Below are 24,696 nucleotides of genomic sequence, written 5' to 3'. Positions count from 1 at the left end.
GATCACGCTCTAAGCGCCTCAATGTCTGAGTTAGAAACTTTTCTCCAATGGTGCAGCCCTCTGAGGACTGACAGCCCATTTGACCAATGGTATCAGAATTTAGTGATTTTATCCCCGCCCTCTGATTTGTGAGCGAGGGGAGCACGGTCCAATTGAGAATGTCGGATGAGGAGAGGCTCCGTCTCCCGGGGAAGTCGCGGCCAATGGGCGCGGAAGGGGCGGTGCAGAGGGTGGATTGTTTATACCTTGGGAGGGGGAAAGTAGGTCAGAAGGAGCGCGAGGGTGGCCTAGCTGCTAGGCGCGCGCAGCGGAGTAGGTAAGGGGGAAGTGGGATGAAGCTGCGGCTGGTCCCTGGGCGGGGGAGTGGGGTTAGCCTGTTCCAAAGCGGGGGGATGCGGTTGCGACTTGTCCCCGGGCTGGGCAGGGGGATGAGCCTGCGGTCGGTCCCTGGGTGGGGGGAGGGGAATCTCTACAGGGAGGTTTCAGAGTAGCAGCCGTGTTAGTCTGTATTCGCAAAAAGAAAAGGAGTACTTGTGGCACCTTAGAGACTAACCAATTTATTTGAGCATCAGCTTTCGTGAGCTATAGCTCACTTCATGAGGGAGGGTGAGCCAGCAGCTTGTTCCTGGGCGGGGGGATCTGTGCTCTGTTGGGGGGCTGCTGTCTGTGGGAGGAGGAATAAATCTGTGTGTGTGTGTGTTTAGGAAAGCGGATGTAGATCTGTGGCCTCTGGGTGCTTTAAAAACTGTCTCCCTCTGTGGGGTCGTCTTTGTCCTGTGTGGGACGACGGGGGACCCCATACTGCTCGCTAGCTACCCCCATTCCCCTCCCCTGGCATAGCCAGGTTTGATTCTAGTCTGGGCTCAGTCCCTGGTTCTCCGAACGCCTGCAGGGTTTGTATTGGGGTCAGTTGTGTCTGGCCAGGCTGGGCTTTCTATGAGTATAAGGGAGTGGGGTGGTGTCTGGAACTGGTCTGGTCCCGGCCATCTCTAGCAGATAGGAGCCAATCTGTGTCATCCCTGAGGGATTGATGCTGCCTTGGATACCATAGAGATGAGTCTGCTGTAAGAACCTCAGAAGTACAGAATTGCCGTTTGTGGTGCTGGTCTGTACCTGAGAGCTCTAGGCAAAGTCACTCTTAAAACCCCCAGGCTTGAGTGTCAATTGCATACTGATGACATCACCCTGCCCCTCTTGTGCCCAGGGATTCTGCAGTTAGAGCCCTGGCCTGGACAAATGGCTGATTCTGCCAGCTGTAGCCCTGTGGCTACCTTGTTTGCATCCTAGGGAACAGAATCTGTGTAGCTAGGTAGATGGGGTCATTGTTATTGCGCTGCTCTTTCTTCCTTACTGTCCCTGTGCATTTGGGAAACTTTCTCAGAGGTACTTTGCAGCCTGGCATCACTCTGCCCTCATGGTGTGTTGAGTGTGACTTCAACATGGCTCTTGTAGTTGTGCAGGCTGCTCCTTTCTTTATCCCATGCTGACCTCGCAGCAGCAGCATCACCTGCCCTCCTGACTAGGAAGCTCAGTTACTCTAATTCCTTCCTGACAGGGTAACTCTGTCACTTACTTACCTGCTGAGCAGATTGCAGGAGATAATTTGCTTGCTGCTCTGAGCAACCATCATCATATTACATTGATCCTGGCATTCTTTGTTAGCTGCCAATCAAGTGCCACATAGACCTGAAACTGGTACTGCTGGGCCTTGGAACCTTTCATGCAAATCAGGTAAAGCTTCATTCTAGACTTCCTCAGACCTCGTACTGCCCCAGATATCTGTGATCATGCGCCGCCTGGCTTATGGCAATCCCCCTGTCTTGGGTCAGTATGACAATGGGCCTGTGCTGTGATGGGCCCTCAGCCATGGGACTTTCTCTTCCCTGAAATGTGTCTGAGTCCTTTGTGCATGACTTTTAAAAATGTGTCTAAACTTTGCTTTCTCCATCCTAGATGACTGACTATAGCCACTCTTGAGTCTATATTAACCTTTCCCTCTCTTGTGCTGTTTTCTGTTCTCTTCTGCTTCTAAAATGCCTCAAATTGTTCTTATTTCTCTCTTTTTATGATTATGGCTTTTAATGCTTTATGCAGTGGCTTAAAATATATTGTATTGCCCAGTGTCTTTACAAATACTGTTTTTAGTGTCTTACACTGGAAGTCAATCTTTGCCCTTCCCTGTGGAGTATCACCCCACCCACACCTCCACAATTCTCCCTCACCTATGGGCTAAATCCATGCCTCTGGGTTATTTGCCCTCTAGCCTTACCCTAGTATCTTTCTTCTTCTCACAGGCTCTGCTTTCAAGCAGGCTTAACTTCTGATGTGTAAGATCAGGCTAACTTTTTCTGTGTCATGCTAGCACTTCACTCTCTTATCAGCTTGGGCACCAATAATGAATCTTTTCCATTCTCCCCTGGAGATCTCTGATCTCCTCTTCCTGTGTAGTAGCAATGTTTAAACAACTTGGCATTCTGCTGATGCTTAACAAGTAATGGTGGGTGCAGGTTTTCCATTAATCTATTTAGGGTCCAATCCTGTTCCCACATGAACCTCTGGCAAAACTCCTTGGGGTTGGGCTTTAATCTTTGCTCACTAATTGAGACTTGTTCTCCCTTCCCCATCACAGGTTAGATCCAATTATAATTTATAAAAAGAAAGAAGAATGGTTCTCAAGTCTCTGCTGAATAAAGACTAAGCTGGTTCTTGGGGTTGTTTGTCAATAATTAGGCTTTGTCTGACTCATGTACTTCCTGCTGCCTGCAGTCTCCCTGGGCTAGAAGTAAATCACATTTGGATATGGACATTCTCATCTTTCTCCCCTCCTTCAAAGGTACCTGATTGGGTGTTAGTCTAGAGGTACAGGTTGACTCAATCTCAGTTTCCATGTTTCCACCCGTCCCTGGGTGTGTTCTTTTATGCCCCCAGCACTCACTGGCTTTGGGAAGTGGAGTGCCGCGGCTGGGAGCTGGAAGAGTAGAGCAGGCTGGGACCGCGTCGCTCCGCTTCCTGCTGCAGGTGAGTGCTGGGGGCATCCTTTCCCCAACCTCCCCGCACTCACCGGCAGCGGCGGAAGTGGAGCATTGCAGCTGGGAGCTGGCAGAAGTGGAGCGGGCTGGGGCCACATTGCTCCGCTTCCCGCTGCTGCCAGTGAGTGCTTGTCAGGGGGCAGGGATGTGGATAGGGGTTGGGGCAGTCAGGGGACAGGGAGCAGGGAGGTTGGGTAGGGGGTGGGGTCCTGGGGATGTTTAGGGACGGGGGTCTCTGGAGAGGGTGGTCAGGGGACAAGGAGCAGGGGGGCCAAAGTAAGTTCGATATAACACGGTTTCACATATAATGTGGTAAGCTTTTTGTTTGTTTGTTTGGCTCAGTTTTTTGGCACAGGCTGCGTTATATCAGGGTAGAGGTGTATTTACACTTAGAACTGATTCTTAGGAATAAAATATTGACCTCTGTCTCCCCTCCCATTTAGAACTCTGGCTATAGATTGCAAATCATATGAGCTGCTCCAAAATCAGGTGTGTGTGGAAAGAATAGGAAGCTGGTATTATACCATAAGGGTTTCCACAGGGTCTCCTGGGGCAGGGCTGGTCCGATATTCAGCACTTTCTTTCCTGCTTTAGGAATAGAATGAGGAATTGGAGTGCCTGTATTTCAGAAGGGGTAGACTGGGAATAGACTCACAGAAATTGTAGGACTGGAAGGGACTTTGCAAGGTCATCTAGTCCAGTCCCCTGCACTCATGTCAGGACTAAGTATTATCTAGACCAATCATTCTCAGTTCCCTCACTATCAGCAGTGCTCTGAACCAAATCTCTGGGCATCTCACAGGGAGGTAGAAATAGGTCACAGGGAAGAACAGAAAATCACCTGAATCTCAGATGTGTGTGTTGCGTAAAATGCTGGTAAATACCACTTATTTTTCTTTACTCCTTTCCTCTAACTCAAAACTGAGGAGTCTGTGGCAGTACAGTATACAGGCAGCCCCCTTTCCGCAGATCTGTTAAAGAGGCTAAGAGATGGATCTTTCTCTCTTAGAATGGGGGTGGGAGAGTATAGTGAATGATAAAGTGGCAGGCTTAGGCCAGTACCTTTTTATTTCATTAGCAAAAAATAATTAAGAGCTGCATAGGCCAGGGAGATCCCTCAACAGCGGGGCTGTGTGGGGCAAGGAGCTCTCTAGCATGTTTGCTCTAAAGGAACTTGGCATTTTCAGAACTAGAGGGATTGCACATGTGTTTAAGGGTATGTCTACACTACAAAATTAGGTTGAATTTATAGAAGTCGATTTTTTTAGAAAGCAATTTTATACAGTCGATTGTGTCCCCCCCCCCCCACACTAATGCACTAAGCGCATTAAGTCGGTGGAGTGTGTCCACGTCGACTTTCGGAGCGTTGCACTGTGGGTAGCTATCTGACAGTTCTTGCAGTCTCCGCTACCCATTGGAATTCCGGGTTAAGCTCCCAATGCCTGATGGGGCAAAAACATTGTCGCAGGTGGTTTTGGGTAGATGTCGTCAGTTGTCCCTCCCTCCATGAAAGCAACTGCAGACAATCGTTTCGTGCCTTTTTTCTGTGCGAGCTCCTTACTGCTTTCAGCAGACGGTGCAGTAGGACTGCTAACCGTCGTCATCATCCACCGCTTCTGCTGGCACTCTGCTCTCCTGGTGGTCTTGCAGGGCCGCTTCCACTGCAACTCTGCTTGGCTGCTCTTGTCTCGCCATACCACAGCAAGCGTGCAGCCCACTCAGCTGTTGTGTCCTGGCAGCGGACGGTCCAGTAGGTCTGCAAAACTGGTCATCCAACCACCACTTCCCCTGAAACTCTGCTCTCCTGCAGACGCCATACCACAGCAAGCATGGAGCCTGCTCAGATCACCACAGCAGTTGTGAGCATTGTAAACACCTCGCGCATTATCATGCAGTATATGCAGAACCTGCAAAAGCAGGCGAGGAGGCGATGGCAGCGGTGAGGAGAGTGATGAGGACATGGACACAGATTTCTCTCAAACCACGGGCCTCAGCAATTTGGCCATCCTAGTGGCAATGGAGCAGGCTCATGCCATGGAACGCCGATTCTGGGCCTGTGAAACAAGCACAGACTGGTGGGAATGCATAGTGTTGCAGGTCTGGGATGATTCCCAGTGGTTGCGAAACTTTCGCATGCATAAGGGCACTTTCATGGAACTTTGACTTGCTTTCCCCTGCCCTGAAGCACCAGAATACCAAGATGAGAGCAGCCCTCACAGCTCACAAGCGAGTGGCGATAGCCCTCTGGAAGCTTGCAACACCAGACAGCTACTGGTCAGTCAGGAATCAATTTGGAGTGGGCAGATCTACTGTGGGGGCTGCTGTGATCCAAGTAGCCAACGCAGTCACTGTGCTGCTGCTGTCAAGGGTAGTGAGTCTGGGAAATGTGCAGGTCATAGTGGATGGCTTTGCTGCAATGGGATTCCCTAACTGTGTGGTGGTGCGATAGACGGAATGCATATCCCTGTCTTGGGACCAGACCACCAAGGCAGCCAATACATAAACCGCAAGGGGTACTTTTCAATGGTGCTGAAAGCACTGGTGGACCACAAGGGACGTTTCACCAACATCAACATGGGATGGCCGGGAAAGGTGCATGACGCTCGCATCTTCAGGATGAACAGCTGCAGGAAAGGACTTACTTTCCAGACCAGAATGGGGATGTTGAAATGCCTATAGTTATCCTTGGGGACCCAGCCTACCCCTTAATGTCATGGCTCATGAAGCCATACCTAGGCACCCTGGACAGTAGTCAGGAGCTGTTCAACTGTAGGATGAGCAAGTGCAAAATGGTGGTAGAATGGGCATTTTGACGTTTAAAAGCACGCTGGTGCAGTTTACTGACTCAGTTAGACCTCAGCGAAACCAATATTCCCATTGTTATTACTGGTTTCAGAGTAGCAGCCGTGTTAGTCTGTATTCGCAAAAAGAAAAGGAGTACTTGTGGCACCTTAGAGACTAACCAATTTATTTGAGCATAAGCTTTTGTGAGCTACAGCTCACTTCATCGGATGCATCCAATGAAGTGAGCTGTCGCTCACGAAAGCTTATGCTCAAATTTGTTAGTCTCTAAGGTGACGTTATTACTGCTTGCTGTGTGTTCCACAATATCTGTGAGAGTAAGGGGGAGACATTTATGGCGGGGTGGGAGGTTGAGGCAAATCGTCTGGCTGCTGATTACGCACAGCCAGACACCAGGGTGGTTAGAAGAGCACAGCAGGGCGTGCTGTGCATCAGAGAAGCTTTGAAAACCAGTTTCGTGGCTGACCAGACTACAGTGGGACACTTGTGTTTGTTTCTCCTTGATGACCCCCCCCCCCCCCCGGCCTTGGTTCACTCTACTTCCCTGTAAGCCAACCGCCCTCCCCTCTCTCCTTCGATCACTGCTGGCAGAGGCAATAAAGTCATTGTTGTTTCAAATTCATGCATTCTTTATTAATTCGTCACACAAATAGGGGGATAATTGCCAAGGTAGCCCGGGAGGGGTGGGGGAGGAGGGAAGCACTGGGTGGGGTGCGGGAGGAGGAGAGAAGGACAAGGTCACACTGCATTTCAAAACTTATTGAAAGCCAGCCTTCTGTTGCTTGGGCAGTTCTCTGGGGTGGAGTGATTGGGTGCCCGGAGGGGGAACCCCCCCACCACGTTCTTGGGCGTCTGGGTGAGGAGGCTATGGAACTTGGGGAGGAGGGTGGTTGGTTACACAGGGGCTGCAGTGGCGGTCTGTGCCTTTCCTGCACCTCAGCCGTACGCCAGAGCATACCAGTTTGATCCTCCAGCATTCCATCCTGCTTCCTCTCACCATACTGCCGCCACCTTTCCTCTTGATTCCGCCACCTGTCCTCTCATGCGTCCCTCCAGTCCTCATGTTCATTTTGTGCTTTCCTGGACTCTGCCATTGTCTGCCTCCATGCATTCTGCTGGGTTCTTTCAGTTTGGGTGGACCCCATGAGCTCAGAGAACATTTCATCGCGAGTGCGTTTTTTTTCGCCTTCTTATCTGCGCTAGCCTCTGGGACAGAGATGCTAGTTGCAGCGTTGAAACCTTTGCAGCTGTGGGAGGGGGAAAAAAAGGAGAGTAAAATTTGAAAAAGACACACTGGCCATTTAAAAGGAGGGGCTGATGTTTTCGGGTTAACGTGCAGCACAAACCCAACTAAGCCACCCAATTCTCTGGGATGATTGCTTCACCCTTCCCCCCACCGCGTGGCTAACAGGAGGGATGATTTCTTTTCAGCCACAGGCAAACAGCCCAGCAGGAACGGCCACCTCTGAATGTCCCCTTAATAAAATTCCCCTATTTCAACCAGGTGACCATGAATGATATCACTCTCCTGAGGATAACACATAGATAGAGAACGGATGTTGCTTGAATGCCAGCGAACACCGGGATCATGCTGCCATGCTTTCTTATGCAGTGATTCCAGACTATGTGCTACTGGTCTGCCGTGGTAAAGTGTCCTCCCATGGAGGACGCAATAAGGCTGCCCTCCCCAGCAACCTTTTGCAAAGACTTTGGGAGTACCACCAGGAGAGCTTCACTGAGATGTCCCTGGAGGATTTCCGTTCCATCCCCAAACACGTTAACAGACTTTTCCAGTAGCTGTACTGGCTGCGAATGAATCCCAAGTCTTCAGGGCAAATTAATCTTTCTCTGCCTTCAAGGTCCGGGAGCCCAGGGTACTGTCTCCAGGGTGATAAACAGCTCCTGGCTGTCAGGGAGAACTGTTTCTCAGTGCATACCAGGCAAGCGATCTTCAACCTCCCCCTCCTCCTCATCTTCCTCATCCACAAAATCCTCATCTCTGTTGCATGAGACTCCCTTGCAGGAGTTCATGTACAGGTGTGGGGTAGTTGTAGGGGCACCCCCTAGAATTGCATGCAGCTCATCATAGAAGCGGCATGTCTGGGGCTCTGACCCCGAGCAGACGTTTGACTCTTTGGTTTTTTGGTAGGCTTGCCTCAGCTCCTTAAGTTTCACTCGGCACTGCTGCAGGTCCCTGTGATAGCGTCTGTCCTTCATGCCCTTGGAGACTTTTTCAAATATTTTGGCATTTCGTCTTTTGCAATGGAGTTCTGATAGCACGGATTCCTCTCCCCATACAGTAATCAGATCCTGTACGCCCCGTTCGGCCTATGCTGGAGCTCTTTTGCGATTCTGGGACTGCCTGGTGACCTCTGCTGATGAGCTCGCCACGCTGACCAAACAGGAAATGAACTTCAAAAGTTTCCGGTGCTTTTCCTGTGTACCTGGCTAGTGCATCTGAGTTGAAAGTGCTGTCCAGAGCGGTCACAATGGAGTACTCTGGGATAGCTCCCGGAGGCCACTACCATCAAATTGCGTTCACACTAACCCAAATTCAACCCGGTAATGTCTATTTCAGCGCTAATCCCCTCATCGGGGAGGAATACAGAAATCGATTTTAAGAGCCCATTAAGTCGACAAAAATGGCTTCGTTATGTGGACGGATGCAAGGTTAAATCGATCTAACACTAATATATTTGACCTAAGACCAGGGCTAAGGGATGTTTGGAAGAGGTGTGGAACCCCATGGAAAGCTCTAAGGAGGAGGGAGGGGTTTTTTGTGTGTGACATACTAAAAGGAGATTCTAGGGGGGAAAGGAGGGGATTGAGCAACAAGAATTAGCTCTTCTTTTTTCTTATGTGAGTTTTTGCTGTAATGGCTAGAAACTTGTTCTGGTCTGTCTGGGGGAAATAGAACCTCCCCAAACCTGGTCTCTGAGACGCAGCTGGCTAGAATTCAGAAACACGCAAGAAGTTTTGTTCTTGAGGAAAGTCAGGACAAGCTGATGAAAAGATCATTGTCCCTCTACAGCAAGAAGTTGGTCTCTCTTCTCCTCTTCCCATTATAGTCAATTAGTCAAAGATGAGCAGACAGGCACACACACATCAACTTGTGTAGTAACTGTAGAGCCAGGAGGCAATGCCATAGACAGCTAAGAATGGGAGAGTTTAACGTCAGAACTTGGCTATGCATGGTGTAGTTACTGGACCCACAGGAGCCTGCATATATCAATTATTGTTGATCTTCGTCTCTTTTTCAGGACAAAGGTGAGGGTGTTGGGTGGTTTGTGCAGTAGCAGTTCTCCCTTATGTGCTAGTGCAGGGTGGCACTGTCCCCCCCCCCCCCCTTTGTGCTTCTAGGAGTATTTCTGGTAACCCAGTTCAACACGCTGGGTTCAAAGTGAAGTAGATCCTAGTATTTCTTTCAGCCAGTTTGGGCTGGGAGCTCTGCAGAGGTGGTGAGCTTGGCTCCTGAGGGTAGGTTTATGCTTGTATTGCTCAGCAGCAACCCCTGCTGGCCAACAGGTGTAGCATTGACCATGCTGTGAAAGGTGTATGTCTTACTAGTCTAGCCAGAGAGTAGTGGTGTGAGGTTCCATAAGGCCATGGCAAAGGCCCCGGTTTGACCTGAGCCTGGCTATCCCAAACCTATTCACAAGGTGGCCAGGAGAGGGGGTAGAGCCTGATGACCACTGGAAGGAAGTGGTGCCCAAATAGATCCTTTCCGGTTGACTCTGCTGCTCTGGGTAATCTTATTTTCTTCCCTTCCCATTTTGCAGATTATCTGTATCAAAACACCATGGCACGACGCACACGCAACAGCAGGGCCTGGCACTTTGTCCTGAATGGGGTACGCCGGGATGCAGATGCACGGGCAGTAGCTTTGGCCTCTGGAGCACATGGGTGGGGCTATGACTCTGATGGGCAGGTAGGTTGGAATATTAAGGATCCCAAAGTAAAAATATCCTCTTCTAAAGCATGTTTTAAAACACCCATTAAGGAAACCTTTCCTCCTCCCAGGATGCAGGTGACTAGTGGCTTGAGGGCCAGGTGCCCAGTGTGGCAATAGCATGCACAGTGGACCATATTCAGACAAGATTCCAGTAACCTAAGCTTACAGGGCGTCTAAGCTGATGCAAATTGGACTCTCACCCAGTTACCAGCCTGTAACTTAACACCTTGACACACCACCTCTGAATTTGTCTCACTTGGTATAAATTGATGTAGAAGAGCTGGAAGGTGGGAATGAAGGAGGAAAAGAAATAGAACCATGTAAGAAGGGATAAATTAAAATAGCTGCTGACCTCCTTCAGCTTGCTTTCCCCCAGCTCCTAGTTATACAGGTTAAACTCCCTAGCAAGGTGCACATTGGTATGAGGGTAAGATTGACTCAGACACCTGATTGGCCCAGTGAATTCAGAGGGACAATGTATAATTGTTTTCCTTCAGTCCTGTCAGAGTGGCTTAAAGTTTCTACAGTGGTAACGTTCTCTATAAATTCTGCAAGGTCCCTTCTGTGAAGGGGAAAGCGGAGAAGAGAAAAGGCAGAAATGTGTCTTTCTAGATGTTTGGCCTGAACATTGAAACAATTTGCAGAGGACAGGAGAGCACTGGGATGGGCTATGCACAAATGAACCAGAGTCGTACAAAATCCAAGTGTCATTGTAGCCTTTAAGCATGACTTTCAATCTGGGCAATAGAACAGGAATACATAGGAAACAGTGGGCTAATTATCTAACACCAGTGTGAATCTAGAGTAATTTACTGAAGTCATTGAGATTAGAGTCTGGCCCTGTATCTTGTATGAAGTACAAACACTGCGTAAAAGAAATCAGTTTAGGTTCAGCTGTTTGATATGCTGGCATATAGGGATAGTAATGTTTAGATGCTGTTGTAACTACATGTCTTCTGTGCCCATACACCACAGTAAGCAAAAGCTTTTTAAGAAAGTATCTTAAGTGTGAGGTCTTCCAATCTTCTGTCCCCTAAGACAAAAGCCAACGTGGAGTGTTGCCCTCTCTTCCACACGAGTAGCAGCAGCGGTTACTGCTTGAAGCCACCATTCCCTCACTCCTGAAATGCACTCTACATTTTCCCCCTTGCTTGCTGTACTACTGTTGGTAGCATCCTAGCCTCTTTTTCCATGTCAATCCCTCAGCTGCCCAATCTCGCTCTCCCTACCCTTTGTCTGTCCTTTTTCCCCACTCCTGTGGTTTCCTCCTTTCAACCTCATACATCCCTAAATCGTGTCAGTGATGTAAAATCAAGACCTGGAATGCAGTGTGTTTATTGTCATCCTCCTTCAATTTGCTTGAACTTTGCATCGTTCCCCATCCACTCATCTGTGTGGGCTCTTTTGGGCATGTGCCCACTGGGACCTTTGGGTATTACTGCAATACAAGGAGTGTCAAGCCATGGCTTTGTAAAGCACTGCTCAAGCTATGGGATGGCCCTCAAATTTTAGCTTTGATGGTATCCTTCTGCTTTTCCATGGCAGCACAGTGACTCTGACTCTGAGCCAGAGTTTCCTTCCCTCTCGCCCTCCATCCCCAGCGCCATCCCTGTGACAGGAGAGTCCTACTGCAACTGTGAGAACCAGAATGAGACTCCGTACTGCTCCAGTCTGCACACCATCCATCGTGTCAAGGACTGCCAGTGTGGTGAAGAGGATGAGTGTAAGGAAGCAGCTCTTAAACTGCTCTTGCTATTCCTCTGGGGTTTGAACTGTGCTGCTTTCTCTTTGCCCATATGTTTCAGGGTCCCCTCGGGTTATGCAGATGGTGGTGCCACTTGCTCATCTGTAGAGAATGGGGAGGGGACCACCACTGCATGCTTAGTGGGGAAAATATAACCTGTGCTATTCCTGCATGGCGTGCTGTTTTGTTCTTATGACATGTTCCGTAGGGAAACTGGGAAGATAACCAGTATATTATCCTGCATGATTCACAGGCTAAACTCTAAAGATGTTAATACACCAGATCTCATGTGTGGGGGCCTGGTTTCAAATCTGGCTTAGGCCACAAGTGAAACTGAACTTCCTGGTTACATCCCAGGGCATCCCATCTACACTGCCCCGCCATGAACTTCTGGGGAGCGAATAGCAGTGCACACCAACGTGCTGTAACTCCCCCATGTGGATGCTGCAGGTACAAATGAAATGGTTCCTACTTCATATGAATGTAATCCAGTGTGCATTGCTGTTCACACACCTGTAGTCAACTGTGGGGCAGTGTACATGTAACAAGGATCAAACTCGGCACAATTCAGTACAATTAGCAAACTGGTCAGGTAGTAAGGAGTATTTAAGATCAGGCTTACTGTGCCTTAGGAGAGCTAGATAAAATCTGGACCTGGCCAGGTGGTGGGGGTGTTCATATGTCAGGAATGAGAAGGCGGAACACTGCTTGCCCTCTGGCTGTAATTTCATGAGCCTAAAGGGAATAAAAATGGGATTCTCCAAAACTCAAGGACGCTCTAGAAGTGTCTTAAATTCTCATTTTCCCAGATTAGACATCATCTAGGTCATTTCCTGCCTGTCTTTCAGATTGACGTTGCTGTTTGTAATAAATACTAAAGGCAACATTACTCTGTCTCATTCGTGGCCTGGATTCCAACCCAACCTCGCATGCTAGCTGACAGCTGTTATGTATGTGACAGTGTTAGGTAACTGCAGTTGTAGGACAAGTTGCTTGCACACCTGAGCTCTGGTGTTACCTCAAAATGAGAACTATTGTTTGTTGATAGTGATAGATGTGGTTAAGGATGGACCACACTGGCATGACATCCCTAGCCAGAATACAGCAAAAAGGTCTTGGGTTTTAGCAAGCTGACTGTTCAACTGACCCAGCCTGGTATTTAGCCTGCTAGATTATAAAAATCTTAAAGGTTGTTAAACTGTTACATTTCTGGGTCAGTGCGATCCCATATAGCCCCACCTCCTAAAGATGCTGTCTTTTTTTTTCTGAACAGACTTTGAGTGGGTGTGGGATGACGTGAACAAATCGACTGCAACCCTCCTGACCTGTGACAACCGCAAGGTGAACTTCCACATGGAGTACAGCTGTGGCACTGCTGCTATCCGTGGGAACAAGGAGCTGGCGGAGGGGCAGCACTTCTGGGAGATCAAGATGACCTCTCCAGTCTATGGCACTGACATGGTATGTTGAGCCAAGCTGTTTAGGAACACGTAGGTGCACAGATATAGACGAGCTTTTAACAGAACAGTACTTGACAGCATGCCTCATCAATAGCTCTCAAAGTACTTCATGAAAACTGGAATCCTCCTCAGCTACCAGACAGGGAAACTAACAGTTTAATGGCTGAAGGGACCATTAGATCATCTGTTCTGACCTGCATAGCACAGGCCATTAAATTTCATCACAATACCCCAATATTGAGCCCAAGAACTTCAATTAGACTGAAGCAGAGAAGTTAAGTGACTTACTTGAGATCTCGGAGTCAGTGGAGGTCATGTATAAGACTCGCATCTCCTGGCTCTCCTTCATGCCTTTTGTTACATTATTATTTGTAGGTCACCAGTGATTGTCTCAACATGACAAAATAGAGAGATGGGGCCCTGCCGCACAGTGCTTGGAGTGACAGAATGCAGAGAAATGCCAGATGCCTGTCCAGTCAGAGATGCACCGTTTTCTGACTAGTTCCTAACGTGATGAACGCTGGAACAGCACTGGAGCATGTAGATAAAGAAGTTACTATTCACCTAACGATCACCATTTTCCACTCCCCCTTTGGTTGGCTTTTGATGTGACCATCTCCTGCTTTGCCTGCCTCACTCAGATAAATAGTAAACTCCTAGAGTGCAGGAATAAAACCTGTAACTTGCCCAGAGATTCCAGTAGAGCCTATTGGGACATGCTAATAAAAGTAGCAGAGGGAGAGACCCAAAGGTGAAACTCCTTGTGACGTTCCCCTCTGGTGTTGTCTGGACCGGTGATCTGCTAGGTGACTCCAATCCTTGACTCTGGGAGGCAGCCTTACCCTGCTCTACTGTGAGAACCCCCACTCCTGGGGTGTTCACGCATAGCCTCTGGCATGTAAGCTGCTCCTTGGATTGTGCAACCGAATGACACTAGCCAATACGTCTGATCCCAGCCACAACCCTAGGAACCTCTGTCTTGCAGTATCCAGTTATGCCTGCTGGACACTGCAAGCTTATATGAGTCTAGGGGAGTCTCCGACACACTTCAAACGAAATGCACTGCTTCAGGTAGAATAAACAAACAGATTTATTAACAATAAAGATAGATAGATTTTAAGTGATTATAAGTCAGAGCATAACAAATCCGATTTGGTCAAATGAAATAAAAGCAAAACACATTCTAAGCTGATCTTAACACTTTCAATGTCCTTACAAACTTTAGATGCTTCTCATCACAGGCTGGCTGGTTGCTTTTCAGCCAGGCTCTCCCCTTTGATCAGCACTTCACTTGCTTAATGTGGTGTCTGTAGATGTAGGTGGAAGGTGGGGGAAGAGCGTGGCAAACGTCTCTCCCTTTTATCATGTCCTTCCTTCCCTCTTGGCTTTTCCCCCCCACCCCTCTCCTTTCAGAGTCAGGTGAGCATTACCTCATTGCAGTTCCAAACTGACCAAAGGAAGGGGGGTTGACTCCCTTGAGAGTCTAACAGATTCTTTTGTTGCTGCCTAGGCCAGGATCCTTTGTTCCTGTGAGGCTGGGCTGGGTTTGTCCCGTACCTGCCCTGGTGAGGTGTGAACTACCTCTCTGCTCTTGGAGAGTTTTTGCCAGGGCTTATTTTAAGCCATGAGGATACATTTTCATCCTCATAACTACATACATGAAATTATAACCTATAACATTACTATAATAGCTATGCTCAGTGCATCATTAGCCTTCCTAAGGCATCCAACGTGACCAACTTTGCATTGGATACCAATCAATCATTTTATAAAGATGAACATGGGGGTGTAGCATGTTTCTCCGAGATACAGAGCGTCACACTCCTGTATTGTGTGTCACTGCTATGCTGTGCTTAAAGCCCTGAGTGGTTCCATGGCAGAAACAAAGATCTTGTTTTCTTCTTTGGCATGGGCTACCTCCATCCAGATGGTGGGAATTGGGACTTCAGATGTGAATCTTGACAAGTACCGCCATACATTTTGTAGTCTGCTGGGCAAGGATGAAGACAGCTGGGGACTCTCATACACAGGTAATGCAGGGTAGGGAGGGGGACTGCTGCCTTTAGAGTTCATGGGGAAGGCTCATGGATATGAAGAAACCTAATCCTAGCAATTGTGGAAGTGCTCTGAATGATGGGAATAAGACTGAAATGGTCACCCGGACTGTGAATCTGCTCTGATATCCCTAATGGACTTGGACTGAAACTGCTGCCCATAGCCAGCCTTCCATTTGGGCAGTGGAGAGAATCCATGCATATTGCCGGTGTTGCTGTTTACCCATCAGGATTGCCTCTGTCGTTTAAAGTCTGTCGGTCTGTCTCTTTTTTTTTTTTTTTTTTTTTTTTTAATACAGTGAAGTAACTTCCTTAGCCAGATACATAGACTGACCTAGAGGCTGAACGTTGTCCATGCCCAACCTCCTCTGTAGATAACAGCATAAAACCACCACTCCTCCCACCCTACCCCACCCCAAAAAAAGTGTCTCCACCTGAAAAAGGAGTGAAGGAAGTCCAATCTCTGTTGTTCTGTATTTGCTCCATGGCTGAGACTGCCAATAAGGTTCCCTCCCCACTGCCTTGGCGAGAACACCTAGCTCATTTCACATAGGCTGTCACACCACAGAGGGGCAACAACTTTCAGTCTTTAACACATTTGGCCTATACTTGACCATGGGTCTAGAGGCAAGAGTATATTCCACCATTGGCTGTCTCCTGAGCTGCCAAAGACCCTTCACGTGCTCTGGGATGGGGGGGCAGCAAAATGGTGGTCATGGGGAAATCTAGGGTTTTTTTAATTAAATGGCTGATTCCTTCAGTCTATACAAAATAGGAAGAGATTGTGGAAGATGGGATGGATCTAAAGAGTGTAGGATTGCTTCTTAATCGTCTGTCTGTCTGTCTAAGGATTACTCCACCACAGGGGAGATAAAATGAACTTCTCCTCAAGGTTTGGCCAAGGCTCCATCATTGGGGTTCATTTGGACACGTGGCATGGAACTCTCACTTTCTTCAAAAACAGGAAATGCATAGGTAAGAGTTGGGACAAAATGGCCATCATCCAGCCAAACCCACCCTTAAGCACAACAAAGTGATAGGACAAAACATCCAGGGAGGGAGTGGTGTATGAATTATGGAACATTGACCCTTTGGGTCGGTCTTCAGCTTGTTGCTGCCTCTTGGAAGTCTCAGTGCCATCTGACTGTTTGAAGATGGGGATAGTGGGCTTCTGTAAATGGCAAACTATAGGAAGATTAAGTGCATAAAGCAGAGTGTCTCTAAAACAACTATTCACTTCAACAGGCCTGCCTTCAAATATCTCCTGCTTTCCAGATCTCTATCGATATGTTTGTAGACCCCACATTTAGGTGGGAGAAGGGGTGATAGTTCAGATCACAGGGCATCCTAGAAACTATATCCCTGCATTATAGGTAATTACCTAATTGTGCCCTTGCCTATGACTAACACCAGCCTCCTTGATTTTATTTCCTCCCAGGAGTTGCAGCTACCAAACTGCAGAACAAGAAATTCTACCCCATGGTGTGCTCCACTGCAGCCAAAAGCAGCATGAAGGTGATCCGTTCATGCGCCAGCTACACGTCGCTCCAGTACCTCTGCTGTTACCGCCTCCGCCAGCTGTTGCCCAACTATGTGGATACGCTGGAAGTGCTGCCATTGCCCCCAGGACTTAAGCAAGTTCTACACAACAAACTAGGCTGGGTGCTGAGTATGAACTGTAGCACATTGAAGCCTTCCACCTCTTCTTCCTCCTTGTCAGGAAGTGACTCAGATAGCTCCTGTGGCTCGGATGCAGAGGCATGCCAAAGGAAGAGATGCAGGAGGACGTAAGTTACTTTCAAACAAACTGCCTTGGGGGGTGGTTTCCTTCACTATCTCTGAGGGTGATCCAGGCCAGACACCTCTTCATGGGGACACCCAACTTCTAATCAAGTTTGCAAAGACTTCTGCTCTCTTGAAATCTTTTAAGCTACACGCATCAGCCACTTGCATTGAAAACCTATCCCAACTGAGGAGAGAGTGACTTCTTTGAAATAGGCAGCCCAGATAACCTACAGCAAAATTTTTTAGTTTCGTTCTCCTACTCACTACCACCATCACTAGCTGATCTCTAGGGAGTAGACTGTTCCAGGAGAGACGCAAGCTTTCAAACCGGCTTCCTGGCTTCAGAATGTGCATCTCTTCTAGCAGGCTTTATGATCCCATCAAAAGACAAAGCCAGTTGCCACTCCACCCTTCTCCTAACTGTTATGTGTTGGTTTGGCACCTGCAATGAAGGCATCGGGTCACTGGGATGTGATCTAGAACAGCAGTGTTTAGAGAGAGGCTCTTAAAATTGCATCTATATGCTTTACTGTTGGCACTGTTGTGAACGAGCGGTTACTTGCTAGAGCTGATCTGTAAATGATCTCATTTGAGTCCTGTGACTTCTTTAACTGCTTTGCATGTTGGGTACTGCTGCTTTTCCTGTATCAAAGACTATTAACTGGTAATAAACATACTGTTTACTTTAACTGCCCATGAAGGTATGAGCCAAAGTGTGGCTCTCAAGAATACTGAAAGTATCATAATGAGTCTTGGAAGGGCTATTAAACCTCATGCTTCAGGATTTAAGACAATCTCTATTAGAATCAGGAGGAGACTGTGACAGGTTGGATCCCCCCTTTTGGGCTGCCACTGAATGTGCTGGGGTCCCATTGAGGCTGCCTGTCCTACCAGCCTGGGTTTCCCTTGCACTGTGTTGCTGTGATGGGCTCTCAAGCCCCTTAACTACAAAAGGTAAATTTTAAGTGATTATAAGGGATAACAAATAAATCAAAGCAGATTACTGAGCAACTCAAACAAAACATGCAAACTAGGCTTAATAAAATAGTAATTTCTCACTGTAAATATTGCTGTATGCAGGTTGCAGAGTTTTTTGAAGGTAAATTACACTGTTTGCAGCTTAAATCTCCAGGTGTACCCTTCAGAGGCTTGCCTTTCTCTGCCTGGGTCCTAGTCCTTCTCCCCTAATCAGTCTTAGGTGTTTACAGCAGTCATCCTATAAAGCAGGACTCAGTGAAGAACCAGCAACCATAATTAACACATGCTCCAGCCTTAAATAGAATTTACATATTGTGGGAATCTTTTGTTTCCCAGGCTGACCCCCACATGACCTCTTAATGGAAAAACACTAAAAGTCCAAGATGGGGGTCTAGTACCAGATGACACAATCACCTGACCCTGTAGTGTCCAAGCAGTAATCCAGGAACCTTTGCAGGAAGGCAGGATTTAGTAGTATCTTCAAAGTCTTATTGTTCTTCCTAATGGCCCATTCAGGCTGTGTGCATACTGTCTGGTGAGCATTCCCTAAGTACACACACAGTTGTGATTGTTACATAGTCAATATTCCTAACTTCAGATACAGAAATGATGCATGCACACAAATTGGATAATCAGCAAATCATAACCTATCTTGCATAAAACATCTTAGTTATGCCATATTCATATAATTATTTTTATGAAGAATATGGGGTGTAGTGTCATAAAGATGTATTGGAGGCAGATTATCTCACATCTGCCTTGTGAAGGTCTTGTTTCTTCCTCTGAAGCATCTGGTACTGGCCATAGTCAGACAGGATACTGGATTAGATGGATCTCAGGGCACACTATGGTAGTTAGGTGCACCTTTTATGTAAGGTGAGGAGAAAGGAGGGATCTGACTTGCTGCCTCCTCTATTAATCAAATTAATAACTGAGACTCTGGTTTTATTGCCCCAAAGAATGGATGAATAATGTAGGGCTCCTAGTAAGTCAGACAGGGGGATCACACAGCTCTCACTTGATCTATTAGTGTGACAGGCCTGGTGTCAGGTACCTGATTTGAAACTCAACACAGCTTTATCAGCAGTAATTTTTGCATAATCATCATGCAAGATTTGCAAGCTGACTGTAGCAGACCATAAAGTATGTTCCTTTTCTGGGTATCAGAAAGAAATACTCCTGGATTAGGGACTGACAAGGGTCTGGTTACTTTGGCAGAAAATAATCCACATGTGGCCTGAAACTGTTCCCACGGACCTTCTGTGCTGAGAAAGAGGTTCTTCCCTGACAGAAGTGACCCTGATCTATAAGACTTTAAACATCAATGAGGAAAAAGTGTCCTGTTACCTTGTAACTGTAGGCACCATCTTGGTAACTAGCAAGTCAGGACACAAAGTGGTGGGAACAGGTTATTGAACATGTAACAGAGACACATGGTAAAACATCAGGCATATCCTGTAACAGTACTGTGCCTAGAGTTGTAAGGACTGACTGGCTCAGCGTACTAAGATAACAAAGCCGATCTCAATTAGGGTGCTAGATTGAAATAGAAATGGTAAGTGGTTCTCTTCTGCTGTCCAATGCTTATGCTCCCTGTGGCAAAGGAACATCAGACCTGCCCCAAGGCTGGGGCAAGTGAACTCTTTCCCCTCACACCAACCATGGGGAGGCACAGCACCAGGAAAAACTTGCATGCTCCTCCTTCCTCTCATGCCTGTTTGCAAGAGCTGTGGAGCCTGCTATCTTCATTATCCACAATCTCACACCTCAGCAGTACTGAATGGCAGCAGGAAATGAACTCCCTCTCATTTCCAGCCTCTCCTCAGAGGGAGCTCAGTTAGCAAATGACTTCTGGTTAAGGTTCTTCCTCTTGCAAAGCTCTAATCTTACCCCTGAAGTAGCTAGATGCAGGTGATTTGGAAGACTCTTGTCTGAACTGGAGCTATCATGAAGGAGTTTACATGCATATGGTGGAGGCTGAGACCTTCAGCTTTCAATATCAGCTGTGCTGAACTAAGTCTGGAAAGCACTACAGAGTGCCCTTCAACATTCTAAGAACAGATGTGGGAGGAAATGAAGTACCCACGTGTCCACAGTGACGCTCCTTCAAAAGTTCCCATACTAGCTACATGCATTCTCTGCGATGAGCCCAATACCATCCAATGATGAAATCATTAATGAGAACTGGACTTGCTTTTCCAATCACGGGACCTGGAACATCTGTTAGATGAGAAGCTTAACCACTTGCTCTCCTATATTAGGACACATTATTGTGGTTGAACAAAGAATTTCTTTGGCAACACAATGACCTGACCGGCTTGTATACTTAAATTAGTTTATTGGAAGAATGTATCACCATGGAATAGCCATTGATAACAAGGATTTCTATGCATCTGCTGTCCCTTCCTAGTTGCCATCCTCCAAGTAAGTGAGCAATGCTATCTGGAGTCCCACTGAAGCAAGAGGGGATTCTCATTTCAACATGGAGACCCAAATGTAAAGAGCTAGGGCCTTATTTTCAGAAACATTCAAAACCCACGGTTCTTAGAGTCAAGGGGAGCTGGAACTACCAAGCACCTACCAAAATTCAAATACAAGTGGTCAAAGTTTAGGAACCCAATGAGAGGCCATTTTTAAAGCTGTTGACCTTAACATCTTTGGAGTGGGAGGCAAGAGAATAATACACACTCCCTTTTTGTTCAAGAGTTTTCTCTAGCTAGTCTGGCATTGACTGGGCTGGGGAGCCCAGCTATCCAAGTGCAGATGATTTTAGTCTGGTCTGCTCTCTCAGCTAAGCTACTTCCCTCTAGGGAGTCAAGACCACTGGTTAATTCTCCGCGCCCCCCACCCCCCCTTAAGCAGTTTATACCACACTCAGGAGACAACAGCCTTCCCCACCTGGCCCTCCACACAGTTTTGCCCCTAACCGCTCTAAGGTGCCTAGGTGTCCAGTTTTCAACCGGAACACCTGGTCAAAAAGGGATCTTGATGGCTCCTGTCAGCATTGCTGACCAGGCCATTGACTGTGCGGTTGGTGGTGCCATGCAGCGGGGCTGGCAGGCTCCCTGCTAGCCTCTGCGCCACGCAGCTCCCGGAAAGCAGCTGGCATGTCCCCCCTCTGGCTCCTACATATAGGGGCAGCCAGGGAGTGCTGCATGCTGGCCCTATGCCAAGCACCGCCCCCCACAGCTCCCATTGGCTGCGATTCCCGGCCAGTGGGAGCAGCAGGGGTGGCGCCTGAAAATGGGGCAGCGCGCAGAACCACCTGGCTCTCCACCACGTCAGAGCCAGAGGGGGGACATACCACTGCTTCTGGGAGCTGCTTGAAGTAAGTGCCATCGGGAGCCTGCCTGGTGAAAATGAGCGAGTGAGTGAGGGTGGGGATAGTGAGCGACAGAGGGAGGGGGAATGGAGTGAGGGGGGAGTGGGGGCCTTGAAGAAGGGGAGGGGCCTCTGAGGAGGGGCAGGGCACGGGGGGGCAAGGATGTTCAGTTTTGTGCAAGTAGAAAGTTGGCACCCTACTCCCTAGTTCACCAACACACTAGGATCTTCCCTGCCCTCTCACTACCCAGCACCCCCCAGAGACCCACTCCCCCATGCCCTGCCTCCCGGCCACACTCACTGGCCCTGCTGGGAGGCGACTATGTCTGCTGGGTGAGCCGGCAATGCAGCTAGGGCTGGTCCTGGGGTGGGGAATCACTCCGTCCCTGCGGGAGTGGTGTGATCAGCCAGGCCAGGGCCTGTCCCTGCCAGGCCCCCTCAGGACATACTTGCCTGGAGGGGTCCAGCCGATCCCCCCAGACTTTCACACCTCCCCCCGCTGCAGCTGAGACTGGCCAGGCTTCTGCACCAGTCCCAAGCTGCTCAGGTCCAGGGAGACAGGTGAGGCCCTGCAGGTGGTGGGAAGCAGAGACCTCTGCCAGCAGTCAGAGAAGCTGGCGGGTAGGCCCAGGGGGCAGAGAGGAGCTCTCGGCCAGTGGGCAGGCAGGCCGAGAGGAGCAAGTGGTGGGGGTAGCCAGTGGTGTCTCAGGATGCAGTGCAAGTGGAGCAGGCCAGGGCCCCTTCTGGGCACAGGCCCGGCTCCATGGAGCCACTGGTGCCATTGTAAACCTGGCACTGGGCTTGGGGAAGGGTATGCTGCTGCTATGGCTACTGCCACAACAGGGCTGACTGTTAAACTGGATTTGCCTCTTGCAGTCCTGTCCTGTCCTTCTCCCCATGTACACCGCTGCACCAGCCCCCATCAGTGCAGAAGGGGAATAGTTGGGTCTCCAGCTGTTTCCTGCAGGAAGAGATGCAAGGATAGGACACGCAGTAGTGAATGTTTGGGAGATCACATCTTTCCTGCAGCCTCTGTAATAGGGTTTCTGGCTAGTCCACCTCTGTTCCTCCAGGACCAGCATTTTTCCTCCATTAGCTCACAACCCTCTCCATCTTCAAAATGGCCCCTTCCCTCCGGCTGCTAAGAGGGCATGTCCTACCGTCACCTAACTTTCCTCATCAGCTCTTATTTCTGAGCCTATGCCTCTTATCCCTCAAACACCTAGACGGCAGAGCACAGTGTACTGAGTGTGTGAATGGCAATGGGGGAGGGGAAAGAGCCGAATAACCGTACAGGGACAGTCATGAAATGAACATTCCTACATCCAGTCTATTCTGGATACCCTGACAGGAGACAACCTGGGTTCCCCCCTCCCCCCACCCCATCCACATAGAGCCCCCTGAAACATCATGGCACTGAGTTCTCTGTAAGGATCTGCCATGGGAGCAGTATCAACCCTGCTTCCACAGTGTGTCAGAGTCACAACCAGAACAAAGAGTGATGCTGATGTTCTGGACTTGGGATTCGGTTGAGAGTTGAGAGCACCTGCCTGGGTGACACAAACTTACTTGTATGGGCGTTTTGCTATTGTCTTGGTCAGCGCAGAAACATGCTGGCTCAACTCATGCCATGTGTCCAGGAACCAGACCTCAATGTTACCCCAGAGCTGTAGCACCATCAGCCCCTGGAGGAGAACTAAAATGAGCAAAACATGCAAGACACAGAGCAAAGCGATCCCAAGCTGAGAGCAGGCTTGTGCATACCAGCCACAGGCACCTCACCACACTTCACCAAAGGCACTCACCCTGCTCAGACTTCCAGCTCGCAGGGGTCAGCCTCTTAGAGGCCCCTCTCTGACCCTGAGAGAGAGGAGCAAGGAAGGAAGGAAAACATACATCTGGGCACAGCAAGGCCCTCCACCATATTATGCTTGAAGGGATGGGCTAAGTGCATTATCTCTGTTTACACAGCACAGCAGTAAAGCCTGCTTATCCCCTCTTAGTTCCCAGTGAGCCAGTGAGTCATAACCCACTCCAGGGCATGGAATTCATTTCAAGGGACACTGACAAGTGCCCCAGGAATGACAAGATTTTGTGAGGAACCTTCTGATTATAAGTCTCTCATTAGACAAGAACGTACTTGGTCACCAAGACATTTATAAACCCATTCTGTGGCCATGGTTTCCACAGGGCACACCAAGAAATGGGTGTGCAGTTAAGATCCCACCTACCCTTTGGCTGCCTGGTCTGTTTAGATTGTATGCTCTCTAGGGCAGGAACTGACTCTTGCTCTGTATATGTACAGAGTTCAATGGGGCTCTGATCCCCGCTGGGGTCTGAAGGTGGTAATGGAAGAGGCACAAGCTCCAATCACAAAATATCTTCCTAGGCACTGTATTATCTGAGCTTGCACCTCGATAAAATGGCACAGATACAAAGAACTACAGCAAGGGTCATCACAGAGTCAACATTTGCCAACAATTACCACAGCTATCTCCAATTGTAAGTACTGGAGAAAGATTTTGGTTACCTTAGATACAAGCATGCTATCATCACTAGCAAATGCTGGCTTTTTGATAGCGACCACCATAAGCAAGACAGATGAATGCTGACTTCTGCTCCATTACAGAAAGGGCTGGGGAGTAGGGGAAAATATGTCTGTGATGTTGCACTCCATATGATTATATGAAAATATGCTAATGAGTGTGAATATAATGTAACAAATATGCTTCATGCAAAAGGTATCATTACAAATCTATAATCTCTGAGTGTGGTCATCCTGTTTGTATTAATGTATCATTCTTGTATCTGAAACTAGAAATATAAACTATAAGGTCCTATTGTAATAATGCAACGTGTGGGCCATTAATGGTGGTTTGGAATCTCGATGGTTCCCATCAACTACGACAATTGGTTGTAAATGGCTCTGCTTACTTGCAAGTCTTCCTGTGAGTCATGCCAGGAAGAATGAAGGCTTCTGGTACTCAAATCCATCTTAAACCTGGTGCTTTTCCATTTAGAAGGAGGGGTGGAGACCCAGAGAAGGGCCATCCCTAGACATTGTGGTGCCCTACGCAGCCCTCCCACGAGGGGGGGAAGATGTTTGGCCCCAGGCCTCCGTGGGGGGGGGGGGGACTGTGCCCAAGGTCTGTGCGGGGCAGGAGCAGGCTTGGGGGGCAGGGGGGAACCTCCCCCCCCAGCATGAGCCGGAGCAGGCTGGGGTCAGGTCACTCCACTTCCCGCCACCTGGTGTGAGTGCAGCGTGTGCCTGACCCCTGCTGCAATCCCCCAGGGCCGTAGCTCAGGGAAAGGGGTGGAGTGGGGGCGGAGCTGGGGCAGAGCAGTGGTGGGAAGAGGCGGGGCGGGGGCAGAGCAGGTGCTATGGGGAAGGGGTGGAGTGGGCACGTGGCAGGAGTGGGGGCATCTTTCCTGGCTGGCTCAGCCGGCCAGGGGATCAGGCTGGCTACTGGAGCAGCATGCAGCTGCATAGGGCACCAGGAAATTTGGGGCAATTTGGTGCCCCAAATTTCCTGGTGCCCTATGCAGCTACATAGTTTGCATATGGGTAAGG

General features: G+C 48.7%; 1 protein-coding gene across 7 annotated transcripts in view; it reads left to right on the top strand.

Annotated features, from left to right (window-relative positions):
- Positions 1 to 176: 176 nt before the first annotated feature.
- SPSB3 (splA/ryanodine receptor domain and SOCS box containing 3) overlaps positions 177 to 24,696 on the top strand; it is a 44,382-nt gene continuing 19,862 nt past the window's right edge. The window contains exons 1-7 of one of the 7 annotated variants that reach the window (XM_073363016.2): positions 177 to 312; positions 9,611 to 9,759; positions 11,329 to 11,506; positions 12,801 to 12,988; positions 14,915 to 15,017; positions 15,891 to 16,016; positions 16,480 to 16,828. In XM_073363016.2, the coding sequence (XP_073219117.2) occupies positions 204 to 312; positions 9,611 to 9,759; positions 11,329 to 11,506; positions 12,801 to 12,988; positions 14,915 to 15,017; positions 15,891 to 16,016; positions 16,480 to 16,828 (1,202 nt within the window). In that variant the 5' untranslated portion in view covers positions 177 to 203. Of the gene's footprint in view, positions 317 to 2,642; positions 2,834 to 3,275; positions 3,906 to 9,610; positions 9,760 to 11,328; positions 11,507 to 12,800; positions 12,989 to 14,914; positions 15,018 to 15,890; positions 16,017 to 16,479; positions 16,829 to 24,696 lie in introns of those variants that run through there. The other 6 variants (XM_078854623.1, XM_078854624.1, XM_073363019.2 and 3 more) reach the window with 6 other exon arrangements.

The sequence above is a fragment of the Lepidochelys kempii genome, chromosome 10 (genome assembly GCF_965140285.1).
Source record: "Lepidochelys kempii isolate rLepKem1 chromosome 10, rLepKem1.hap1, whole genome shotgun sequence".
In the NCBI taxonomy this organism is placed as follows: Eukaryota; Metazoa; Chordata; order Testudines; family Cheloniidae; genus Lepidochelys; species Lepidochelys kempii.
Note: the sequence above shows the minus strand (reverse complement) of the source record. Positions and strands in the feature narration are given on the sequence as shown.